Here is a 27,383-nt window from a genome sequence, read left to right on the forward strand (position 1 = left end):
CTTTTTTTCTTTTTGGAAGGTAATAACGTGAAATTGTTGTTGAAAGAAATAGAGATTCTTGTCATTATTAGTGGGGAACAATGAGACTGATCTGATCGAAGTAATTATTGATGAACTATCTCTGTGTCGTTGACTTGTGTGGTAGATTTCTACAGAAGTTATTATTCGGACAGCTGTTTTGTACTTTGACAAAACTATGTATAAGTCTAATTACAATAAGTAATAAGTTATTCATTTATATTTATTAGCGATGCATGATTACCGTAACTGTGACACGTTACCCTTCTGTTTGATTTCTAATGATTGAATGAACAATGTAGAATCTTGAGGAAAGAATATGATGCTGAAAACGGTTGATCGCATGATTCTTCGTATCTTTGTTGTACATTTCATTCATTTCTATTTTAAATATGGATCTTGAAAAAGAGATCGGTAATAACGATAAAATAGTATTTAGTAAAATAAAAAAGAGAGATGTACAAATATATGAGTGTATGTCCTTGTTTTTTGAACCCACAAGTTTACTGAATTTTAAATATACCATGCTCGATATCAAGTTTTTTATCTAAAGGATAATTTAAAAGTGAATTAATTTCTAAATAAAAACCATTTCATTTCCAAATTCAATGAGGAATTAACCATTTACTGGAAAATCGCTGTAATGGAGTGTACAGATTTTTCAAATGTTCCGAACTTCATTTTGTTACCCGTAATAGTATAAATCTTACATACATTTTAGTTACAATTTAAACATTGACCAGCATTATTACCTTGTTTACAATGAAAACGGAGAACGGCTTTTTATGTTTCTCAATGTCATAACATATTCATGAAAATTCGATAAATATTGTAACACCAAAGTAAACAATTTAATATGGATATATTTCGATGAATAGTAATAAATCAAAAACATATCAAAGTACAATTACAAAGAGTATCGAACATCATATATCACATAAAGTATATTTATCACATAAGATAATCAATATAACTGGAGTAAGATATTTAACTTTCAATTGACACTAATCTGCCACTTCATACGATATGCCTCACACAAATTATGAACACATAAATAAACAAATCACTTGTATAAAAAGCTAAATCACTGAACTTGAACAACTTGCTTTATGATGCAAATGAATGTGTAACAAACGTTTCTTGCAATTGGTTTCCATCTACTTCAATTTATTATTTCACATATTAAAAAATAATACAAAATAATCGAAACATCTTATTAAATATAGCATTATTAAAATATATTAAAAATACACATAGGGATATTCTCTTTACATTATATGCCTTAAGTACCTATTCTGGCATATTCTTATGTCATGCCTTTATAAAATTTCAATTATATATCTCTCCATTGACTTATATGTTTAAAAAGTAATAAATAAAATATTCATTGTTATTTATTGTATTTCACCTGTATTGTTGTAGAAGACGATTTATAATTGATGCAGTAATATACAACAACAAGCCCAAGTTGTAATTTTCAGTTCAAAATGGAAAATGTGATGTTGGTATGGACTACCGGTTTTGGCGGAAGCAACATACAGCGTCCTCTATATTTTCTGGCTACAAATATGTTATACAAAAAAACTATCCTTTGTAATTTATAAAAATGTTCTACATGAAAACACTCTTCCAACCAGTGGTATCATAATACGGCTGAAAAAGTACATATTGTAAAAATGTAAAATTCTACATTTTTCAATTAAAAGATGTTCTATTTTATGCCTGATTTGTAATTTCAGAGGAAAATTCAGTTTCAATTCGAATCACTACTATACTGAATCGATAACGTCGCATGCGACATGAAAATGATACGGGGGGTCAGATAACCTCTATGGATAATCTCTAAAACATAGAACACGAAACAGCATCGAGTGTCACGTCTATTGTGTACCTCGTCGATAATTTCACGTTCTGAAATATCGACCTGGAAAAAGGTCAGTGTGTTTCTTACATCCTCTATGACTTGCGACGGCAAATATTGGAATTACATATTGTATCAACTCAGTCGTCGGAAGAAACAAAGCCAAACGCGTATAAACGTAAGGGAAGTACCTAATGAATTCTTTAATGATTCACAGAAGGATTAATTCGTACTAAAATTAGTAAATAATGTTTATATGTATTTGAGATATTATTGAAAATTCATATATATAAGTTATACTTCTCCTAAATGTTAATAAATTTGTACTTATTTATTGGATTGATAATCTTTAAAAAAAAACAGCTGAGAGGAAGACATATTAGACACAAGAAAATATCAAATTATTAAATGAAAGATGTGATGGAACTATATTGGGGACTATTGATAATTACTACCCTCTTTACCTATATTAAGTGATCCAAGAACATATTTACCTCAAATTTCTGTAGAAGAATTTGAACATTTTATAAACATAACGTTATTTAAAAAGACACAATCATTTATCAACACAGATCTAACTATACAGAAATAAGTAACTGAAACAAACGCGATAAAAAATATAGCAGCACTGTGTTTTGAAATGAATTCAATAAAAATCATTACATCTGAGCAAAGAAAATTTTATTTTAAATATTTACGAATCACAACTTTACAAACTTAATTAAAAGTTAATGTCTCTCTAATTCGACTTCAAATACGTTAAAGAATGAAAAATTCTAATATTTAAGACTCTTTATTTATAATCAAAAACACTAGGAAAAATCGCTGTATCGTATTAGAATTCGCAAAGCTACAGAAAACAATCATTATATCACAATTAAAGTACAGGCCAAAATATTCTCTCACAGCTTTAATTCAAATCTAGTCTAATCTTTAATTCAAATCTAGTCAAAAAAGTCTAGATTACTTTCCGATCATAACTCAACAGATATTCAATTTTTCGAAATATTAATCAAAATCCACGATTTTCCTAATGAATATCACGATGGAATGATATATATATCAGACAAGAAAAACAAATACTAAGCTTATTAAAAATAAAGTAAATATACGCGAATAAAATAAATAAAATAAAGTATAACAAAGCATAGTGACAAAGTAGTAACAAGAGTGACTTCCTATGCTCTTAATGATCCACAGGATCGTGTACCAATCCGACTGGCTCTACCTAGTTATAATTAACAGACGTACTAGAAAATATGCCACCTATGAGATAGGTAAGAGTACCTACCTATAACTACATATGAGTAAGAATATATAGGTAATGCAGATATCCTACCTATCCTATGTGGCCCCGCATTTAAAACATGACATGACAAGCACAGCAACATTGACTTCATAATTCACACACACGACACCTGGACGCTAGAGTTTGGCGCATCATTTTCACACTCTAATATACGTACCATTTTGGCGAAACCGACTGACCAAAGCCAGTAGCCGTTGCGTAAAACACGCATTGTGATAAACGTTGTATATTTGCGCAATTACAATTATGTTGCAATGCAAACGCAATTTGTTGCGATCAACGAACTATATATTGAAATAATAAATGAATTGAAGTAATATTTTAGCATAATCTTATATTAAAAACTATAGCAGCCCTACGAGAAGATATAAGATTTACATATTTAAGAAGTAACTGTTGAACAACGGTGTACACTGGCAATTAAGTTGAGAAAATTTACCAAAAAATTCTTACAAAATATTGAACTAAACATTAGCTTCCATATATTATTTAATATATATTATTTAATATATCGTTTAATAAAAAATAAAAAGCTCTTTCTCTAGTACTTCTCGTTTATTAAATAAAATAATTAATTTAACGAAACATCCAAAGTTTTAGTTTTTAAAGGATACATCCCGATTTTCCATGTTGCATTGAACCGAAAGGATCTACCTGATGAAGTCAAACAACGTTCTTACGTTTCTTTATGATTTATTATATATGCAGAACATTAAAACGATATCGAAACTAAAGAGATATTCCTTGATTTACCCCGATACTTGCAAGATAGAAGTAACTCTCGGATTTTATTTCCATCGTACAATGATTTAATGGTGTGATCAGCTGCAAGATTCATTAAAATTAGCGGCTGGCGACATCTAAGCAGTGACATCCTGTGATTCAGACACTTTATAGTAAAATAGCATCAGATCCCAAGCAATGTGGCAACACTGTGATTTCCGAAATCTGCAAACATTATTTTTATGAACACTAAAGTTAAACATTACCAGCATAGTTAATAATGCGCACACAATATACAGATACGTCCAATGTCCAAATATGAAGAACGGAATAAATGAAAATATAAAGTAGGTAAAATAGTGGAACATAAATAAATAAAAAGCAATAAAATAGGAAAGGAGCCAAAATAAACAAATGTATAAAAGACGTTATCTAACTCTACAGTTGTTATACGAATGATGTGAATTTATATAACGACAGAATTGATAATATTTCTCTATACAGGTATTGTTCGAGTACCGAGACTCAAAAGGATCACAAAATCTACAGAAACGTGGAAACGAGAATAATATAAAGGATATTAAAACCAAGGGTTAACATTTGGGACGATGATGTTGCTGAGAGATGTTACAGTGTGTATCGTTTTATGGATAGGCATTTTATCTTTTTTTTTTTTTTATTATTTATTTATTTACATTTTACAATTTGTCCAGTAGGACATTTGGTAAAATATTATAGCGGCATTTTATCTGTACATACCTCTACCGATTTCGGTGTCCCCAGCGCGTAGATCACTGCATCAGCAATGTCTCTATCATTTAATAAAACTTCTGGGGAGACCTTCATGAAACTATTAAGCTGTTTTGACATATCCGTCCGAACAAATCCAGGGTTAATGGTCTATTTAAATATACAAATAAAACAATGTGAGAATTGTATATCCTTATAATACATGCATGACTACATTTTATCATTGAGAATTATATTAATAAAAGAAAAATCATAAACAATTCCATTGAGCCAATTTTAATTATAAAAGTAGGAACGTTATATATCAAGCAGCTTGATCGCATTCCAAATTCGTTGTAAAGAGGATAATTTAAAAAAGGAATATCACTGACAACCCATTTGATTTCATTTTGAACAATTTTCCTAACTATTGAAAAGGTAATTGTTTCGAGCAATCAAATTAACATTATTAGAAAAATGTAATAAGTTGCACTATTAATGAATGAACTTTCATTTTCATTGATTGTAATAATTTTAAATGGAACGATGCGTAATCATGAAAATTAGTTCACTTTAAATGGTCTTACACCTTTACAGAACTTAAATCCCAGTCTTTACGAACCGAACAAAGATAGCACTATATAATATTGTATACATATGTAAATAATGACCTCTTACCGTTACTTTGATTTTCAGTTTATACTGGGATATTTCGTGACGGAGTTCTATCCCTAGACCTTTTAGACCGAATTTACTAGGACCATATATGCCCATCGGTACGCTCACAGCTTCACAATATAATCCGGTTATGCTACAAATATACGTCATAATTAAAAATATCAAAATTCAACTGAGTGTGCAAAATTAGCATAATATCTTCATCCTGGATTTTAATAACACTTTTTTACGTTCTTCTTTCTATCAGGCAAACAACGAAAAAGTAATAACAAATGCGCAGTAGAATTCCAATGACTTCGCAGAAGAATAAAATAACCATAATTATTAAAAGAAAGATGTTTGCTTAAAGTTACATCGCGTTAAAGGAGCAAACATATCGTTTATTTTTATAGTTTTTGGTGTTGAGCTTACATCGACGGAAATTATATCGGTTGAGTGATTTATGAAATATAAAAATATAAAGATGCAGTGCAACACTTGCATATTGTCGAATTTATTCGATGAATGAGATCTTAGTTTAGTAAATCGGTCTATATCTGTATGAAATGCAAACATTATTTATTTATTCCGGCTTTACATTGTATTAAAAATAAACTTCTCCTCGTTTTCTTTGTGTCTGATAGGTCTATTATAGCTTTTTAAAATTCTAAGAATTATATGGGCAAAGTATTTCTCGAATTTAATTAAAATTCATTCTAAGATAAAACAAATATTTTCTGACAACCCATACTTGACATTATTTAATGATTTAAGTAGTTGTAATTAAGCAAATAGATACAATATAAATATAAAAGTATATTAAACAAAAACGTTATTGCCACGAATAGAGTTTCTTTTGTAGTGTTCGATATAAGAGTTATGTGTCTTGCAATGAATCATTTTATTATGAAAACTGAAACTATATATTTAGATTTAAAAAAAAAAAAAAAAATTGCAAAGAATGAAGAGGAAGACAGGGTAATAAATATTTTCAAACGAAACAATGATTTTGTAAATTACTAAGGGAATAAATATAAGATGTAATAATTACCCTGTGATATTAATTATATGACCCGCAGCGTAGCGTCTTCTCATAGACTGAATTGCTTCTCGTGCGAGAATTGCTGGAGCTATCAAGTTGGTATTAATGACGTTATGAATTTCGTCGGTTTCTGAGTCTGTAACAGAACGTTTATAATTAGATCTTACAAATACAAATATACATATCATTATATATCCAAATTGCAGTAAAACTTATTACAACTACTTGTGTGTAGAGTGATAGGATTTTTTATATATTACGCGTATTATATACGTATATCTTAATCATCTTTATTTTCCCAGGCTCTCTGAGCTGTTAAATTTCATACCCATTTTAGGGGTAGTAGTTTCTCGGGAGTTCTTCCTTGATATGATTTGAATTATAATTTATACCATCTGATGACTATCTCTAATGCTGTGAATACTATAAAATGCGTGAAAATGTCATTTGTGGAGATATCGTCTTCTTCAAAATATCGCACTTTCGTCCTTTAATGTCACAAATTATTGATTTATCAATCCCGCGAGACGCTACTATTATCATTGTATTTATAATGTTATCTCTGTTTAATTAATACTTCACGTTTCTCCCGAACTCATAAGACGAAAACCTGAGATAAGAAACCTCAACACTTAACAAAGATAAAGCTGAGTATAAAATTGTAATGCATCTTTAACATAGCATAAGTCGCAGCCAGTAAAATATCAATGCCAATTTATAGATAAGAATTTATTCAAATTTATCACTTAGAAATTGTAACGACTGAGATTAACGTATCGTGTAAAATTAAAAATTCTTATTTGTTTTGTTTGTACGTTTGAGCTTCCGATCCAACAAAACAAATATGCCTCTTCCTCGTACCGTGGTACGCTTTCAACAGTAAACCGGTGACTCTAACTTAATGTCGTTAACTTAATAAGTCAAGATCATTCAGAAAAATGTTTGTATTCACTCGAGCTGTTATGTTAATGGCAAAGCTAAATTGATTTTTTAGAAATTACTCACATATCTGACTTCTCGGATAATTCTAACGAATTCTGAGACACTAATTGCACATAAACGCTATTTATCCAATGAAAGCTTTCCTACTACGGATAGTGGGTTGCTACAGAAAAATCCTGGATACAAATATTATTCAGCCACCTGGCCACAAATGACTGGCATTAAACGAATCCAGAATATTGTAATCATTTTACACCTTCAGCACAATAAGTGTATAACCAATGATTACTGGCAATACTTGAGAAGAAAAAAGATTACAGAAAAAGAAAATGCAAATGCAAGCATGTTCGTAAAGCATCATAGATTGATATTAATAAATATTTTACCCATGACATATGAGAAACTGAAGAGGCCAGCATTATTCACTAGAATGTCAACGCCACCAAACTTTTCCTCGATCCATTTGATCGCACTAAGTATTTGTTCTTCTTCCGTTATATCGCACTGGATCGGAAAAAATTTATGCTCTGCAATTAGTGCGGCAGCTTCCAGGAGCTTATCCATTCTTCTTGCTAAACCAATCACGTTAATGCCATATTTAGCCAATTCTTTCGATATCGCGAGACCAATTCCTGCGCTCGCGCCGGTCACAATTGCGACTTTTCCTGACCAATAATTCATCACTCGTATTACCGTGGTGCAAAGTAACTGCGCGCGGAATACTTTTCCGTTATAAGAAGGATTTCAGACTCTTGCCCCTACCAATCAGCGGCCACTTGAGACGTCCCGTGGCAAGTAACGCGTATTTACATACGCGTGGAAACGAATATGTAATAACTTGCTATTTACAGAGTGCCCAGATGCGACGAGTTAAATATCTCAAAACACAAAATGAAAAATACGGAAGGATGTTTCGGATGAAAGTTATAAAAAAGCTGATGATGTAATCATGAAAATTCTGAGAAAAATCGGGATTATATTTCTTTCATATATTCATTATTGCGTGATTTGCATTTATAATCACAACCAATACAAAATAAAGAACAATGCAAAAAGTGGCTGTCCATTCCATATGATCTCGAAAACCTATTGTACATAAGTGGTCGTTATATGTGTTTGTTGATACCAGCTAACTTCTGTTTACCGAGTTCAAAACCTACGAGATAATGACGACTCATTACGAATTGGTTATTATGATCATTTTGGTAGTTTTTGTGTTACAAACGCGTTCCTTATTTATTTTAACCGAAGAGGAGGACGGGTACATATTGTTACTTTGTAACGAAAGCTTTATTTGAAATCTTGGATAATGGATCGTATATGTAACTCCATCATAATATTTAATTAAGAGTAACTAAAATATTTTGTCGGCCGGTCAAATCGACCGCTCGCGGTAGGCAAGGCAGAATACAATTTTTTCTTAGAAAAAAGAAAGCAAACTAAAAGTAACTATCGAAAAATATATCGTATTAATGTTTTAGGAAAAGTCAGAAGTTATGAAGGGATATTATAACGTTTAAATATGGTGTTACGTCCGGTGACTCTTTACTTTCGAGGCGGCTACTAACTGTGCGCATAGAATTAAGCGGATGGCAATAATCCTAAGGAACTGTCATAAAACGAGGCTTTTTGATTTACCGTTAAAGCCGTCAAGTGGCATAAAACATCTTCGAGTCAAAAAATTCCTTATGGTTATTGCTCCATCAGGTAAAAATAGGGGAAACGTGGGTTTTGCCATGTTTTCCGGGATTCCACCCGCAAGCGACCAGTGATAGGGCGATCACCACCGAACAAGAGTTTTCCTTTGCAACAGCATTGTCACCGGACTTCGCTTGTTCATCATCTTTAGAACAGTCAACATCTCTTTACCAGATTCTCACCCTTCAATCAGTCACCTACTTAACTTATATCTACGCACCAGCGTACTGGTGGATACAAACTATCTTTTCTACAAAGTTGTTGGAAATGCGTAATATCTTTGAACTGTTAATCAAGTGTTATATTAATAAAACCATCTCTATTATCCTAACCGAAATAGGAAATAGATCTGTTCGTGGCGTCGATTGTCTCGTAACGTAACGAGAATTTACGACTCCCGTTGACGCGCTTCCTCGCGATCGCGTCTTTTCGCGACTCGTCGAAAAAACATATGATTACATTTGTGTAGAAGTTCGAAGACGGTCAATTTGACCAGCGCTGACAGGCTTAGTGTTAAAATAGCTATATTTTCCAACGTGACAGTTCTTCAATTAATGACATAACATTCAAGCCGAATTATTAGCGAAAGGTAAATAAGATGAGGGGATTAAATAGAACATCCACTTTATTATTTTATTAGTGATAAATGGACCGCAGATTTGTATGCATTTGTGGAATGTTTAGAGATGCAAAAACACACAAAGTGCACATAGTATGTAAAAATATATTAAATATCTAAAGAATTGTACTCTTTATAATATTTAATATATAAAACAATTTTTTAACCAAGTCCTAGTTTTCTAATTAAATCAAAAAGATATAAGATTTTACAGAGGTCCGTAAATATTGCAAACTAATGATGAATCATTAATCTTTATTCCAGTATGGAAAACATTATAGATCACTTATCTTGTCACGTATATATCATCTTAATTACTTATTACTTTTTTTTGGAAATACTAATCGAAATCCAAGATTTGTCCAATGCCCAATATCACGATGGAATGACATATATATCAGCCAAGAAAAACAAATACTAAGCTTATTACAAATAAAATAAATACCACGAATAAAATAAATAAAATATAACAAAATATAACAAAATATAACAAAATATAAATAAAATATAACAGAATAAAATAAATAAAATATAACAAGAGTAACTTCCCATGCTCTAGATTTTTTTTTTATTATTATTTATTTATTTACATTTTACAATTTGTCCAGTAGGACATTTGGTAAAATATTATAGCTTGGTGATATAGCAATATAGCATGTGGATGGCTACCCCCAGTGGGATACCATCCTGCTATAGATGATCCAAAGGATCGTGTGCCTACCTATGAGATAGGTAAGAGTACCCACCTATCCTATGTAGACCTATATTTAAAACGTGACATGACAAGCAGACCAACATTGACTTCACGATTATCACGCACGACATCTGGGCACTAGAGTTTGGCACATCATTTGATGCGATCAGCGAACTATATATTGATGATACAAAATGAATACCAGATGTTGATGCACCTACACACTAGCACAAGTTCAGCTAGCCTGAGGACCCGCTATAAAACTTAGGTTTTTGTTAATTAAGGTTCTTCAAACGGACAGGCAGTCTTTGTCCCAAATTGACCAATTAACAGCAACGTCAATTTCCCTTACTTTGTGAACGAGGGCTATCCTTGACGAATCCGATGATCTCGTGTCCTTAGACACACCCCATCATAATTTTCCTCTGTGGCATCATCGGGACGGAAAGTCATTCTTTCTTGCAATCTCATCGACGAAAAGAGTAACGCCTTACGATCAGTGAGTATTACGCGTTTTAATCCGACTTAGATTTTGTGAGCAAGTACATCTATCATCCCGTTGACCGCGGATTCGCTATCGAACCTAAGACCAACATCACCAGTGTCGCGAGTGCCCAATCGCCGCGGTTGATTGTCAAGTCTGTAGTATCCATACTCGTGTTAACAAATCGTACCTTTGTTATACCATAACGATGGCCAATTCCAATGAAGATTTATCAAACGGTAACAACCCTATTCCTGGCGCTACTCCGACATATATTTAAGAAGTTACTGTTGAACAACGGTGTACACTGGCAATTAAGTAGAGAAAATTTACCAAAAAATTCTTACAAAATATTGGACTAAACATTAGCTTCCATATATTATTAATATATATTATTTAATATATCGTTTAATAAAAAATAAAAAGCTCTTTCTCTAGTACTTCTCGTTTATTAAATAAAATAATTAATTTAACGAAACATCCAAAGTTTTAGTTTTTAAAGGATACATCCCGATTTTCCATGTTGCATTGAACCGAAAGGATCTACCTGATGAAGTCAAACAACGTTCTTACGTTTCTTTATGATTTATTATATATGCAGAACATTAAAACGATATCGAAACTAAAGAGATATCCCTGATTTACCCCGATACTTGCAAGATAGAAGTAACTTTCGGATTTTATTTCCATCGTACAATGATTTAATGGTGTGATCAGCTGCAAGATTCATTAAAATTAGCGGCTGGCGACACCTAAGCAATGACAACCTGTGATTCAGTCAGTCAGGGAGCAACAATGGTGGTATAACAGCATTAGATCCCATGCCTTGTGATAACACCGTGATTTCTGAAATCTGCAAACATTCTTTTTATGAATACTAAAGTTAAACATTACCAGCATAATTAATAATGTGCACACAATATACAGATACGTCCAATGTCCAAATATGAAGAACGGAATAAATGAAAATATAAAGTAGGTAAAATAGTGGAACATAAATAAATAAAAAGCAATAAAATAGGAGAGGAGCTAAAATAAACGAATATATAAAAAGCGATATGTAACTCTACAGTTGTTATACGAATTATATGAATTTATATAACGACAGAATAAATAATATTTCTTTATACTCTCTCTATACTATACTATTCTCTCTCTCTCTCTCTCTCTCTCTCTCTCTCTCTCTCTATACTATTCTCTCAAGGATTAAAATTTGAGATACAGTGTGTATGGTTTTATGGACAGGTATTTTATCTGTACATACCTCTACCGTGTTCGATGTTCCTAGCACGCAAATCACTGTTTCGGCGATGTCTGTACATGTTAATAAATTATCTAGGGGGACTCCCGCGAAATTATAAAACTCTGTTAACATATCCAACTGAACAAATCCAGGGCTAATGGTCTATTTAAATATACAAATAAAACAATGTGAGAATTGTATATCCTTATAATACATGCATGACTACATTTTATCATTGAGAATTATATTAATAAAAGAAAAATCATAAACAATTCCATTGAGCCAATTTTAATTATAAAAGTAGGAACGTTATATATCAAGCAGCTTGATCGCATTCCAAATTCGTTGTAAAGAGGATAATTTAAAAAAGGAATATCACTGACAACCCATTTGATTTCATTTTGAACAATTTTCCTAACTATTGAAAAGGTAATTGTTTCTAGCAATCAAATTAACATTATTAGAAAAATGTAATAAGTTGCACTATTAATGAATGAACTTTCATTTTCATTGATTGCAATAATTTTAAATGGAACGATGCGTAATCATGAAATATTAGTTCACTTTAAATGGTTTTACATCTTTACAGGACTTAAATCCCAGTCTTTACGAACCGAACTAAGATAGCACTATATAATATTGTATACATATGTAAATAATGGCCTCTTACCGTTACTTTGATATTCAGTTTGGACTGCGCTATCTCGCGACGTAGTTCTACACCTAGAGCTCTTAAACCGCATTTACTAGGACCATACATGCCCATCGGTACGCTCTCAGCTTCAAGATATAATCCGGGTGTGCTACAAATATAGCGTCATAATTAAAAATGTCAAAATTCAGTTGAGTGTGCAAAATTAGCATAATATCTTCATCCTGGATTTTAATAACACTTTCTTACGTTATTCCTTCTATCAGGCAAACAACGGAAAAGTAATAACAAATGAGCAGTAGAATTCCAATGACTTCGCAGAAGAATAAAATAACCATAATTATTAAAAGAAAGATGTTTTCTTAAAGTTACATCGCGTTAAAGGAGCAAACATATCGTTTATTTTTATAGTTTTTGGTGTTGAGCTTACATCAACGGAAATTATATCGGTTGAGTGATTTATGAAATATAAAAATATAAAGATGCAGTGCAACACTTGCATATTGTCGAATTTATTCGATGAATGAGATCTTAGTTTAGTAAATCGGTCTATATCTGTATGAAATGCAAACATTATTTATTTATTCCGGCTTTACATTGTATTAAAAATAAACTTCTCCTCGTTTTCTTTGTGTCTGATAGGTCTATTATAGCTTTTTAAAATTCTAAGCATTATATGGGCAAAGTATTTCTCGAATTTAATTAAAGTTCATTCTAAGATAAAACAAATATTTTCTGACAACCCATACTTGACATTATTTAATGATTTAAGTAGTTGTAATTAAGCAAATAGATACAATATAAATATAAAAATATATTAAACAAAAACGTTATTGCCACGAATAGAGTTTCTTTTGTAGTGTTCGATATAAGAGTTATGTGTCTTGCAATGCATCATTTTATTATGAAAACTGAAACTATATTTAGATTAAAAAAAAAAATTGCAAAGAATGAAGAGGAGGACAGGATAATAAATATTTTCAAGCGACACAATGATTTTGTAAATTACTAAGGGAATAAATATAAGATGTAATAATTACCCTGAGATATTAATTATATGACCCCTAGCGTCGCGTTTTCTTATAGAATTCATTGCTTCTCGTGCGAGAATTGTTGGAGCTATCAAGTTGGTATTAATGGCGTTATGCACATCGCCGGTTTCTGAATCTGTAACAGAACGTTTATAATTAGATCTTACAAATACAAATATACATATCATTATGTATCCAAATTCCAGTAAAACTTATTGGAACTACTTGTGTGTAGAATGGTAGGATTTTTCATATATTACTCGTATTATATACGTGTATCTTAATCATCTTTATTTTCCCAGGCTCTCTGAGCTGTTAAATTTCATACCCATTTTAGAGGTAGTAGTTTCTCGGGAGTTCTTCCTTGATATGATTTGAATTATAATTTATACCATCTGATGACTATCTCTAATGCTGTGAATACTATAAAATGCGTGAAAATGTCAATTGTGGAGATATCGTCTTCTTCAAAATATCGCACTTTCGTCCTTTAATGTCACAAATTATTGATTTATCAATCCCGCGAGACGCTACTATTATCATTGTATTTATAATGTTATCTCTGTTTAATTAATACTTCACGTTTCTCCCGAACTCATAAGACGAAAACCTGAGATAAGAAACCTCAACACTTAACAAAGATAAAGCTGAGTATAAAATTGTAATGCATCTTTAACATAGCATAAGTCGCAGTCAGTAAAATATCAATGCCAATTAAAGATAAGAATTTATTCAAATTTATCACTTAGAAATTGTAACGACTGAGATTAACGTATCGTGTAAAATCAAAAATTCTTATTTGTTTTGTTTGTACGTTTGAGCTTCCGATCCAACAAAACAAATATGCCTCTTCCTCGTACCGTGGTACGCTTTCAACAGTAAACCGGTGACTCTAACTTAATGTCGTTAACTTAATAAGTCAAGATCATTCAGAAAAATGTTTGTATTCACTCGAGCTGTTATGTTAATGGCAAAGCTAAATTGATTTTTTAGAAATTACTCACATATCTGACTTCTCAGATAATTCTAACGAATTCTGAGACACTAATTGCACATAAACGCTATTTATCCAATGAAAGCTTTCCTACTACGGATAGTGGGTTGCTACAGAAAAATCTTGGATACAAATATTATTCAGCCACCTGGCCACAAATGACTGGCATTAAACGAATCCAGAATATTGTAATCATTTTACACCTTCAGCACAATAAGTGTATAACCAATGATTACTGGCAATACTTGAGAAGAAAAAAGATTACAGAAAAAGAAAATGCAAATGCAAGCATGTTCGTAAAGCATCATAGATTGATATTAATAAATATTTTACCCATGACATGTATGTAATTGATGATGCCAGCATTATTCACTAGAATGTCAACGCCTCCAAACTTTTCTTCGATAAATTTGAACGCAACAAGTATTTCATCTTCGTCCGTTACATCGCACTGGAACGGAAAAAAATACTCTCCAATCATTAAGGAAGTTTCCACGAGCTCATCCATACTTCTTGCTAAACCAATCACGTTAATGCCATATTTAGCCAATTCTTTCGATATCGCGAGACCAATTCCTCTGCTCGCGCCGGTCACAATTGCGACTTTTCCTGACCAATAATTCATCACTCGTATTACCGTGGTGCAAAGTAACTGCGCGCGGAATACTTTTCCGTTATAAGAAGGATTTCAGACTCTTGCCCCTACCAATCAGCGGCCACTTGAGACGTCCCGTGGCAAGTAACGCGTATTTACATACGCGTGGAAACGAATATGTAATAACTTGCTATTTACAGAGTGCCCAGATGCGACGAGTTAAATATCTCAAAACACAAAATGAAAAATACGGAAGGATGTTTCGGATGAAAGTTATAAAAAAGCTGATGATGTAATCATGAAAATTCTGAGAAAAATCGCGATTATATTTCTTTCATATATTCATTATTGCGTGATTTGTATTTATAATCACAGCCAATACAAAATAAAGAACAATGTAAAAAGTGGCTGTCTATTCCATATGATCTCGAAAACCTATTCTACACAAGTGGTCGTTATATGTATTTGTTGATACCAGCTAACTTCTGTTTACCGAGTTCAAAACCTACGAGATAATGACGACTCATTACGAAGTGGTTATTATGATCACTTTGGTAGTTTTTGTGTTACAAACGCGTTCCTTATTTATTTTAACCGAAGAGAAGGACGGTACATATTGTTACTTTGTAACGAAAGCTTTATTTGAAATCTTGGATAATGGATCGTACATGTAACTCCATCATAATATTTAATTAAGAGTAACTAAAATATTTTGTCGGCCGATCAAATTGACCGCTCGCGGTAGGCAAGGCAGAATACAATTTTTTCTTAGAAAAGAAAAAAGGAAACTAAAAGTAACTATCAAAAAATATATCGTGTTCATGTTTTAGGAGAAGTCAGAAATTATGAAGGGATATTATAACGTTTAAATGTGGTGTTACGTCCGGTGACAGTTCGCTGTTAAGTGCCGAAGCTAGTTCGCTGTTGAGTGCCGAAGCCACTTCGCTTTTGAGTGCCGAAGCATGGAGACGTCTGTGTAGTGCTCTGTGAAGTTCGTAGAACAACACGTGTCGCCCATCCGTCGAAAATGAACATAGCCAATAGGTTTCCTATCCTTTAGACAAAAAAATCCTACGCTCCTAACCTCTACCCGAATACTAGCCTCATAGCCTCACGACTAGTTATTCAATTTGAATTAACTAGCTCGATGATGGCCCAGGAATTACGACCAGCCTCTCCTGAGCAAATTCATAATTGCTCCGCGCTACCTCTTCCGTGGCAAAAGTGCAACAGATCCCCCCGTACCAATGACGCCAAAAATTCTAGGAAGCGAAGAATAGAAGCACCAAAACAAACACAAACGCCACCTAGAACGAACAGTCAACAATCAAAGTATACACTTACAACAGATTCGCCGTATTGGAATCCACAAATGACTCCATGGAAATCGCAGACCCACCATCAAACCAATACACCTAAAGAAATTCCCCTCCCCCACCAATATTTGTTGATGATGTCATTGACATACAAATGATGATCAAGTCCATAGAGAGTGATATCTCCAAAGAGGACTACAACCTAAAAACCAACATTAACAAAGTAAAAATCCTGCCGACAAATCCTGATGGATACAGAAGACTCACCAAACTACTTAGGACCTTGAACGCCAACTTTCATACATACCAGCTCAAACACGAAAGACCTTTTCGAGTGGTTCTACGCAACATCCACCACTCAGCAGACATAGATGAACTCAAATTCGAACTCTTAAAACTCGGCCACGAAGTTATCAACGTCAGTAACATAAGGCATAGAGTCTCGAAAGACCCGTTATCCTTATTTTTTATCGACATAAAACAAAAGCCTAACAATAAGGAAATTTACAACATCAGTCGTCTAATGAACTCAATAGTAAAATTCGAACCACCGCTTGTTAAAAAAGAGATAGTGCAGTGTAAAAGGTGTCAAAGGTATGATCACACGCAGAAATACTGCAACCATACCTTCCGCTACGTTAAATATGCAGGTACACACCCCACTGACCAGTGCACTAAATCACCGGAAACCTCAGCGAAGTGCATCCACTGTCAAGGTGACCATCCTGCTAACTACAAAGGCTGCTTAGCTTACAAAACCCTGTACACAAATAAGTACCCTAAACTCAGAGCAAAAGAGATAACCAATCAAATACCCAGTCCTCCTAAATTCACTACTACTTCAACCTATTATGCCCAAGCAGTACAAGGAATCCAAAATAATCTGAATAGATACAGGGACCATACTCAAAATAGTGTACCCAATTCACCAAACACAGACAACGTCTTTAGACTTGAAAAGCTAATAGAAAAACAATCAGAGCAAATAAATAATATGCTATCTCTACTAACACTCAACATGGATAAAATAATACGCCCCGACGCAAAATAAAACCAAGACGCATAGCTCTTTGGAATGCCAACGGTCTAGCTCAACACAAACTTGAACTAGAACTATTCCTAAAACACCAGCAAATCGACGTAATGCTCGTATCGGAAGCCCACTTCACCGACAAAAACTATCTGAAAATAAATGGTTATAAATTCTACCATACCTAACATCCCAGCGGAAAGGCCCACGGCTACACCGGAATCATAATCAAATCAAGCATTAAGCACTACGAACTTCCATCATTCCAGAAAGACTACCTCCAAGCAACAAACGTCGCAATAGAAGACTGTCATGGTACAATCACCACTTCAGCAGTATACCGCCCTCCCAGACACGCCATCGCCAAAGAAGACTTTGATAACTTCTATATAAGAATGTCGCGAATTTCATAAATAGCCATTAGTTATTTCATTACTTCATGACGGACTATAAGATATAAGTACCTAAGATTACTGGGTACAGCTAACACTCAACAGATACATGTAAAAAAGGGAAGGAGAACAAAACGTTCATCAGACGCACATTGTCAACAGTAACAGCATTTATGTACAATTCAAATGACAAATAAAAATATAGTGGAAGTGGATTGGATTAGGGCTCTGGCAAGGTCTCGTATGTAGCCACTTCACGCGGTAAAAACTGCCAGCTGATATTTGTTTTCAGAAATTAATCTGTAGAAGACGATGCCAAGCTAAAAACAGCGTAAGGCGTCGTAAAATGTATACGTACCAGTTTTAATTATGTAATAAACATATCTAGGCTAAGTCTATTGTACGCACTTTACGCACAAAGACGTCCTTTTTTATATTTAAAGGGAAAATATAAAACTCCGTTTTCTAATCCATTTCTTTATTAAATAGTATGATCCATTTAATAGAGTGTCCAAAGTTCTATTCCATAAAACATTCCTACATACATCTTGATTTTACCATATTGCATTAAGATTCACAATCGTTCTAATGAGGTCATCGGTTCTTACATTCCTTTGTATAAATGGTAATAACCTAATAGTAATAATAATGTAGATACAAAACGTTAATCGCATATCTAACAACATATGTCTTCAACTACTCTGATACTTGCAAGGTAGGAGTAACACACTGATTTTTTCGCCATTGTACATTGATATAATGATGTGATCAGGCGTGAAGTTCATTAAAATCGGCATGTTACAGCATCTAAGTAATGACTAACTGTGAGTCAATCCCGCTGTGTGAAAATAAATCCCGTGCCGTGTGCTATTACCGTGATTTCCGGAATCTGCAAACAGTATTTCTATGAATATTGAAGTTAATCATTACCAGTAAAAATAATAACGTTCACATAATATTGACATATGATCTTAATTGAGAAAGGAGAAATTCTATCATTCTATAATCATCTATCATCCTATAACAACAAAATGCTTACTTCCACATATTACAGAAAAAAATATAAAAATTGTATGCATAGAAAGAAATAAAAGAAAATATCAAATAGGTAAAATAAAGGAACATAAGTAAATAGAAAAACAATAAAATAGGAAAGAACATAATTCAATAATCAACTGTATAAAAAGGGTTATCTATCTCTATAGTTGTTATACGAATTATATGAATTGATATAACGACGGCGTAAATAATATTTTTTTATACAGATCTTATACTAGGAACGAAATAAAATGAGTACATATGCGGGAACGTCCGAACGAAATTGGCATAAAGGAAATTAAAGATGTGGGTTAAAATGTGTGTCGATAATCTTACTAAGAGACGTTACAGTGTGTATGTTCTTGTGAACAGATATTTTATGTATACATACCTCGACCGTTTCCGGTGTTCCTAACGCGTAGATCACTGCTTCGGCAATGTCTTCAGCTTTTAATATAAAATTATTGCTCACGACATCTTGGACACTTTTTATCATATCCGTCATCACAGCTCCGGGGCTGATGTTCTATTAAAATATACAGATAAAACCATGTGAGTATTATTTATTCTTATAGTATGTGCATGCTTATATCTGATTGTTCAGAATTACGTTAATAAAAAATCATAGACAATTTTGTTGAGCTAATTTTAATTATAGAAATAACAACGATATCTATCAACGCCATCTGTTAGATTTAGGTTTTAAATGTTCCCACACCTTCGAAAATTTTCATTTTCTTGTCTGTACGTATGGACTAACGATGACATTAAATAATATACTATACATATGTAAATAACGAGCTGTTACCGTGATTTTGACGTTCAGCTTGGCTGCGATTATTTCGTGACGGAGTTCTATCCCTAGAGCTCTTAGACCGTATTTACTAGGACCGTACATGCCGATCGGTACGGCTATACCTTCAAGATGTAATCCGGCAATGCTATAAATATGCTTCATATTAAAAAATGTAATAATTTAATCAAACTGTCTGTGAAAAATTAGTATAATGGAAGACAGTATAGTTTAATTTCTACGAAATCACGGAATTTAATGAATCTTTTTGAAGTTCTTCGTAATAACGTACAAACTACGAAAAAATAAGCACAGACATTTTGCTTGTTTTCATATTTTTTATCTATTTCGGATGTCTTGCATATATCGATAGAAATTCGATCGATTGGAGAGATTGTGGAATATAAAAATCTAGAGATACACAGTGACATTGACGTATTGCTGAATTTATTCTATATATAAAATCTTAGTTTGATAAATCAATCTATTAGGCTGTCCCAAAAGTTTGTTTCGTTTTATAAAGAAGTAATAAATGTACAACATTTCTTGTTTTATATTATTTTATCGAATTATGTATCATGCTTTCTATTCCATTGGAACATATGAACAACACATGAAAATAATATTAATTCTTTATAAAACGAAAGAAACTTTTGGTACAACCTAATATATCTGGAAGAAATGCAAATATTCTTTATTTTTCCCGGCCTTATATTGTATTGAAGACAAACTTGTTTCCGTTTACTTCGTGCCTGATATGTCTATTATAACTTTTTTAATAATTCTAATAATATGCTAGGGGAAGTGTTTCATGAATTCAACTCAAGTTTGCTCTAGAATGAAATAAATATCATTTGAAAAACGATAGTCCTTATAATGTTTAATTATTTCAGAAATAACATGTAATTCGATAAATACGTAAAATGTGCATATAAAAATATATTGGGCAAAAAATTAAATTCAAACGAATCGAGTTTATTTGGTAGTGTTCAATATAAAAGTTATATGTTTCATTTTTGTTTTCTCCGTTTGTAAGTAAAAGGTGAAAACTACTTGCTTAGATTAACAAAAAACAATTAAGATTTGAGAGGACAAACGGAACGATAGATTCTTTGGCATTTTCCACAGATATATTTATTCGACGCTGCCATCAGTAAATTACGGAGGAAATATATTCTTATGTAATACATGGAGTTACCTGGAGATATTAATTATATGGCCGCAAGCGTTGCATTTTTTCATAGCTTTTACTGCTTCTCGTGTAAAAATTGCTGGTGCTATCAAGTTGGTATCAATGACTCTACGGTATTCTTCGGTTTTTGAGTCTGTAACGGGATATTTACGATTAGTTATTACAAACAGAAATGTATCTTTGAATATTATTATATATCCAAGCTATTATTAGTAAGAGTAATTAAATATAACAGTTGGGACATGTAAGAATCAACGTTTAGATAAAAAAAACTTCAATTTCGCGAGTAAAACTGTATTATTTATGTAATATTTGACATTTGTAACATTTACATTTAAAAATAATGACTAGGAAAGCATTATTCTTTTGAAATAGTAGATATTGTAGGAAAGCAAACATCTGGACGCAAACAAAATTTGAATTTTACTTGAAAAGATCGGTCGAATATAGCGAACACAATTTTTTTGTATCAGATTTCATTTTCCTAAAAATTTTTCGAATATTTCTTAAACACGTGTAACAACTTTTTTATCTGATGAATTTAGAAAATTTGGAGCAAGAAAATCTCGATCAGAACATAACTAATGCACAGCGAAGTTTTGATATTGCAAAGCATTTTTAACACAGCATAAGTGCTAATCGTCAGCAACATATCAGTGATAATTAATAGATAGCGATTTTTCAGAATAAATACCACGCAGAGATGGCAACAAATGAAAATCACATAGCTTGCAAAATAAAAGGATCCTATTTGTTTTGTTCGTATGGTTGAATTTCTGGTCTAACAAAACAAAAGTTGTAATGCTTATGTTTTAATGCAAATGTATATAAATACTCTTTCCGCGTACTATGGTACGCCTTCAACAGTAAACCGATTACATGAAGATTAATTTAATCAAACACGATAATTCAAAGGAATTATTGTAATAACTCGAGCGGTTGTACTGATAACGAAATTGTAATTTTCTTGAAATTTTTCACACAAGTAACTTCTCCGCTAATACTGAAGAAATCTGGGACACTAACTCCACATCAACACTATTTGTCCAACGAAAGCTTTCCTACTATAGATAGTAGATAAACGAATCTAGATTAGTGTAACCATTTTACACCTGTAGCATAATAATATAACCTATGATTACTGGCAATACTTAAAAAGAAAGAAGAATAGAGAAATAAGGAAAATTAAAATCGAAGCATATTCGTAAAATACCATATATCGATATGAATAAATATTTTTACCGATGATAGGTGTGGGACTAAGAACTCCAGCATTATTCACTAAAATATCAAGGCGACCAAACTTTTCGTCGATCCATTTGAACACCTTAAGAATATCTTCTTCGTTCGTTATATCGCACTCGATCGGAAAAAATTTATCCTTTCCAATTTCTGCTGTAGCATCCTGAAGTTTGTCTATTCTTCTTCCCAAACCAACTATTTTAATGCCATGGGTAGCCAGAGCTTTCGATATCGCGAGACCGATTCCTCCGCTCGAACCGCTCACAAGTGCTACTTTTCCAATCCAGCGATTCATCATTCGTATTGCCGTGCTACAAAGTCACTACGCGTGGAAGTATTCCGTTGTAGTTTAAAAAGAGATTTCAGACTCTTGCCCCTACCAGTCGCAACCACTTGAGACGTCTCATAGCAATTACCTAGAATGCAATCTACAGAGTGCTCAGTTTCAATGCAACGAGCTAAATATCTCAAAACACAAAGTAAAAAATACATAAAGGTGTAATACGAAAAATACAGAAAGTTATAGAGAAGCTGATGTTGCGATTCTGGTAATGATCGCGATTATATTTTCTTTATGAAGTATATTCGATACAGGAATTATAACTATAACTATAGCTATACGTCCGCTCCCCTCGCCCCTCCTCCATAGTTGCATTAGTCAGTGCAAACATTCGAATTACATTGCGTAAAGATACGCAATAATAAATATCTATAGCGATTAGAATTAATGAGTGTAATTCCTAGTTAGTTACTAATGTTTAGGAACAAACATTGTCGCAAAAAAGTAACAATATCAAAAATAGCTCTCTATTTTATACCATCTCGAAAAGCTATTCTAGCCAAGTGATCGTTACATGTATTTGCTTCAAATAGCTGACTCATGTTTAACGTAACTATTACATGTACTACACCCGTAAAATAGTGATGATCTACTCATGATGAGTTGGCAATTACGATTTCTTTCAAAAATTTTTCTGCTCCGAGCGCGTTTCTTATATGTTTTAACTGAGAAAAATGACGGGTACATGTTGATGTTACTTTATAATAAAACATTTACTTGAAATCTTGGATAGTGGATCCCATCATAGTATTCAATTAAGATCGCAATATTTTCCAATGTGACAATTCTTCAATTAATGACATAACATTCAAGCGGAACTACCAGCGAAGGGTAAGGTAAGGAGATTAAATATTGTAGAATTGCCACTTTGTTACTTTGTTAATGATGAATAGACCGCAGATTTGTATGTATTTATGAAAAATTTCGAGATGTAAAAACACACTTTATCTAATATTACAAACCGCTTATCTTGTTACATACAAATTCTGCCGATTACTTAGATACACGCAATTTTAGCAATACTACTTGATTAGCTTTATCAATTTTACTGATAGACATATCACCGTTGCAGCGCCACAATGACGCAAATACGAAACGCTATTTCAGGATCCGAAAGAAAATTTCATTTAGTAAAGCTTGTAATTAGGTAACAATGTATATGTTATATGATATTAAGATAAACAATATTTTTTGCCTTCTCTAGTTACTCTTAAGCATGTCTGTGTAATTAACATTCTTATCGTTACTCTTACGAAGTACGATAGCCAACAACGAAATTTTTTTTTTTTTTTTTTTTTGTTTAAAAACTGAACGAGATTGATCCATAAGCTGCGATACGAAAGGTACACAGAACTCACTGGGCATTATTTTAAATATGAGATCGTGTCGCTTGTCACACATTTTTTTTAAGTCTACGTTATAATCGTTTTACCTTGCACTAGTGTTATTTTACATTACTTTATATTTTGTACTTTACTACAATAGCCATACTGTATGTTTCATACATAATTCGGTCTTATAATTCTAGCTTAAGGTCGTGAGTATACAAAAGAACCGTAAGAGATAAGTCGTTCGATAGGCAATAAGCGGTAAAGCGGCAAATCGAGCACGGACGAGCAGCAGAAAATAATTCAAACCTATATCATTGACTAAGTCACGTCTGCGGATTTATTGTATGTAAGGAATAAGTCAAATGGCAGTTAAGCGACGAGTGTCTATTCGCTTAGCGATGCCACGATCTATAACTTTAATTTATTTTATGACGCCCAAACATCTTTTGCTGCTTGTCGTTTTTTACTCATCACGACCACAAAACGCTATTCAGTTTTAAGTCCCCAACAACGAATATTTCCATAAAAGCATAATTGAAATTATGAAACTGTTATACTGAAAATATTAGGTATGTCTGAGACAGAGAACTTGTTTATCTCAGAATTGGCAAATTTGCAGTTAGATCGTTATTGCCTTGGAACGAAGATATCTACATATATTGTAGATGGTACATCACTCCCGACAAGAATGATTAATTAAATCTTATTTTTCGTCTACGATTTATCCCAGTTTCATTTGGAACAGAGTTACATCTCAACTAGTTACGATCAGTTCGCTGTGGAGTGCCGAAGCGTGCAGACGTGTCTCTAGTGCCCAGCGTAGTCCGAAAACAACACGTGTCGCCCAACCGTCGAAAGTGAACACAACCAAGTGTTTCCTACCCTTTAGGGAGAAGAAAATCCCACGCACCTAACCCCAACCCGAATATTAGCCTCATAGCCTCACGACTAGTTATTCATTTCGAATTAACTAGCTCGATGGTGGCCCAGCAATCGCGACCAGGCTCTCCGGAGCAGACTCGCAACTACCCCGCGCTACCTCCCCCGTGGCAGAAGTGTGGCAGAACTCTACGCACCAACGACGCTAATACTACCAAGAAACGGAAAATAGAAACAGCAATACAAATAAACACTCACAACAGGTTCGCCGTATTGGAATCCTCAAACGACGCCATGGAAATCGTAGAACCGCCACCAAACCAACACTCACAGAGAATCCCCCCTCCTCCACCAATATTTGTGGACGACGTCATCGACATACAGACAATGATCAAGTCCTTAGAGAGAGATATCTCCAAGGAGGACTATAACCTAAAGATAAATAACAATAAAGTAAAAATACTGCCGAGGAACCCAGAAGCTTACAGAAAACTCACCAAGATACTTAGGACCCTGAACGCCAACTTCCACACCTACCAACTCAAACAGGAAAGGCCTTTCCGGGTGGTCCTACGAAACATCCACCACTCAGCAGAAATAAACGAACTCAAATACGAACTCTCAAAACTCGGCCACGAAGTCATCAACGTAAGTAATATAAGGCATAGAGTCTCGAAAGACCCGTTATCCTTATTCTTCTTAGACATAAAACAAAAGCCGAACAATAAGGAAATCTACAATATCAGTCGCCTAATGAACGCGATAGTAAAATTCGAACCACCGCTTGTGAAAAAAGAAATAGTGCAATGCAAAAGGTGCCAAAGGTACGGTCATACGCAGAAATACTGCAACCATACTTTCCGCTGCGTTAAATGTGCAGACACTCACTCCACTGACCAGTGCGCCAAATCACCGGAAACCCCAGCGAAATGCATCCACTGTCAAGGGGACCATCCTGCCAACTACAAAGGCTGCTCAGCCTATAAAACACTATACACAAACAGGTACCCTAAACTCAGAGCAAAAGAGGTAACCAACCAAAACCAAGGCGCATAGCTCTTTGGGACGCCAACGGTCCAGCGCAACACAAACTTGAACTAGAACTCTTCCTAAAACACCAGCAAATCGACGTAATGCTCGTATCGGAAACCCACTTCACCGACAAGAACTACCTGAAAATAAATGGTTACAAATTCTACCATACCCAACACCCCAGCGGAAAGGTCCACGGTGGCACCGGAATAATAATCAAAGCAAGTATTAAGCACTACGAACTTCCATCATTCCAGAAAGTCTACCTCCAAGCAACAAACGTAGCAATAGAAGACTGTCATGGCACAATCACCACCTCAGCAGTATACTGCCCTCCCAGACACTCCATCGCCAAAGAAGACTTTGATAACTTCCTGGACACCCTGGGCAATAGATTCATAGCTGGAGGAGACTATAACGCCAAGCACATCCAATGGGGCAGCATACTGGTTACAGCAAGAGGCAAAAACCTCTTAAACAGCATAATAAACAACAACCTCAACTACTTCACCACATACGAACCCACATACTGGCCCACTGACACCAACAAAGTACCCGACCTTCTCGACTTCTTCGTAACTAAAAATATCTCATCAAGACACGTCCAGATCAACTCCTCGGCTGATCTCTCCTCTGATCATTCCCCCGTGATAGCAACAATCAGTTCAACAATCATCGAGAATACACCTAATGGCTCCATTCGCAACCAACACACCAACTGGCAGCTCTTTAGAGAAGTCTTTACACACTCAACTTCAGCCTTAACTCCACTAAAAACAAAGGAAGAAATCGAAGCAGCCACGGAATACTTAAACACGAGCATAATAAACGCAATCCGCCTCTCCACACCGACAAAGCCATCTATCAGCAAACAAGAATATCCCCAATACATACTAAAAAAAATAGCAGAAAAACGTAGACTAAGAAGAGTATGTCAGACCCATAGAACACCGGATGACAAACGCAAACTAAACAACGCAACTAGAGAGCTATCCAAAACCTTAAAAAATTATAAAAACGACTGTTTCCAAAAATACCTCGCCAGCTTATCCCCCACAGCCGACTCCAACTACTCACTATGGAAGGCCTCCAGGAAACTCACACGCCCCCCACAAATAATCCCACCTATCCGCCGTCCGCAAGGTGGATGAGCGCGAAGCCCTATAGAAAAAGCCGACCTGTTTGCTAAATACTTGTCAAAAGTCCCATTCCCCCAAAGCTGCCGCGGACGTTACTGAATACTTGCACACCCCCTTCCAAATGTCCCCTCCTATCGAACCCTTCACTTCTGCAGAGACTATAGAAACAATCAGTCGCCTGAACCCCAAGAAAGCAGCAGGACACGACCTAATAGGCAATAAAGCAATCAAGGAACTTCCCATAAAAGGGATAGCACTCATCACATCGATTTTTAATGCTATCCTTCGCTTTGAACACTACCCTAAGGCCTGGAAAATCTCATTGATTACCTTCATCCCTAAACCCGGTAAACCGATATACGAAACCA

The 27,383-nt window shown here is 34.0% G+C and overlaps 2 protein-coding genes and 2 long non-coding RNA genes across 18 annotated transcripts in view; 2 read left to right on the forward strand and 2 right to left on the reverse strand.

Moving 5' to 3' along the window:
• Nucleotides 1-3,724: 3,724 nt before the first annotated feature.
• Nucleotides 3,725-15,456, reverse strand: LOC126877792 (farnesol dehydrogenase-like). Of its 4 annotated transcripts, none has more exons than XM_050640323.1 (6): nt 15,030-15,393; nt 13,712-13,838; nt 12,743-12,822; nt 5,319-5,371; nt 4,671-4,811; nt 3,725-4,136 (listed from the first exon to the last, which is right to left on the reverse strand). In XM_050640323.1, the coding sequence occupies exons 1-6, from the start codon at nt 15,319-15,321 to the stop codon at nt 4,080-4,082; spliced, it is 750 nt and encodes a 249-aa protein (XP_050496280.1). In that variant the 5' UTR covers nt 15,322-15,393; the 3' UTR covers nt 3,725-4,079. The 4 variants fall into 4 exon arrangements, with proteins under 4 accessions (XP_050496280.1, XP_050496271.1, XP_050496281.1 ...); XM_050640314.1 differs by lacking the exons at nt 4,671-4,811; nt 5,319-5,371 and adding exons at nt 11,529-11,629; nt 12,041-12,181 and having other exon boundaries at nt 3,725-4,048; nt 12,690-12,822; XM_050640324.1 differs by lacking the exons at nt 12,743-12,822; nt 13,712-13,838 and adding an exon at nt 6,349-6,475 and having other exon boundaries at nt 5,319-5,451; nt 15,030-15,456.
• Nucleotides 15,457-18,490: 3,034 nt separating this feature from the next.
• Nucleotides 18,491-27,383, reverse strand: part of LOC126877650 (farnesol dehydrogenase-like) — a 39,347-nt gene continuing 30,454 nt past the window's right edge. For 4 of the 12 annotated variants that reach the window (XM_050640274.1, XM_050640296.1, XM_050640295.1 and 1 more), the window contains exons 5-6: nt 19,459-19,593; nt 18,491-18,918 (exon numbers count right to left, since the gene is read on the reverse strand). In XM_050640274.1, the coding sequence (XP_050496231.1) occupies nt 18,859-18,918; nt 19,459-19,593 (195 nt within the window). In that variant the 3' untranslated portion in view covers nt 18,491-18,858. Of the gene's footprint in view, nt 18,919-19,458; nt 19,594-19,875; nt 20,009-21,058; nt 21,186-22,294; nt 22,633-27,383 lie in introns of those variants that run through there. The other 8 variants (XM_050640262.1, XM_050640276.1, XM_050640271.1 and 5 more) reach the window with 5 other exon arrangements.
• The window catches only part of LOC126877859 (uncharacterized), a 35,494-nt gene continuing 26,706 nt past the window's right edge, over nt 18,596-27,383 (forward strand). Inside the window, exon 1 of the long non-coding RNA XR_007695388.1 lies at nt 18,596-18,744. This is a non-coding gene — a long non-coding RNA (uncharacterized LOC126877859). The remainder of the gene's footprint in view (nt 18,745-27,383) is intronic.
• Nucleotides 23,214-27,383, forward strand: part of LOC126877883 (uncharacterized) — a 30,290-nt gene continuing 26,120 nt past the window's right edge. Inside the window, exon 1 of the long non-coding RNA XR_007695426.1 lies at nt 23,214-23,470. This is a non-coding gene — a long non-coding RNA (uncharacterized LOC126877883). The remainder of the gene's footprint in view (nt 23,471-27,383) is intronic.

This window comes from Bombus huntii, chromosome 2, assembly GCF_024542735.1.
Source record: "Bombus huntii isolate Logan2020A chromosome 2, iyBomHunt1.1, whole genome shotgun sequence".
NCBI classification, from domain to species: domain Eukaryota; kingdom Metazoa; phylum Arthropoda; class Insecta; order Hymenoptera; family Apidae; genus Bombus; species Bombus huntii.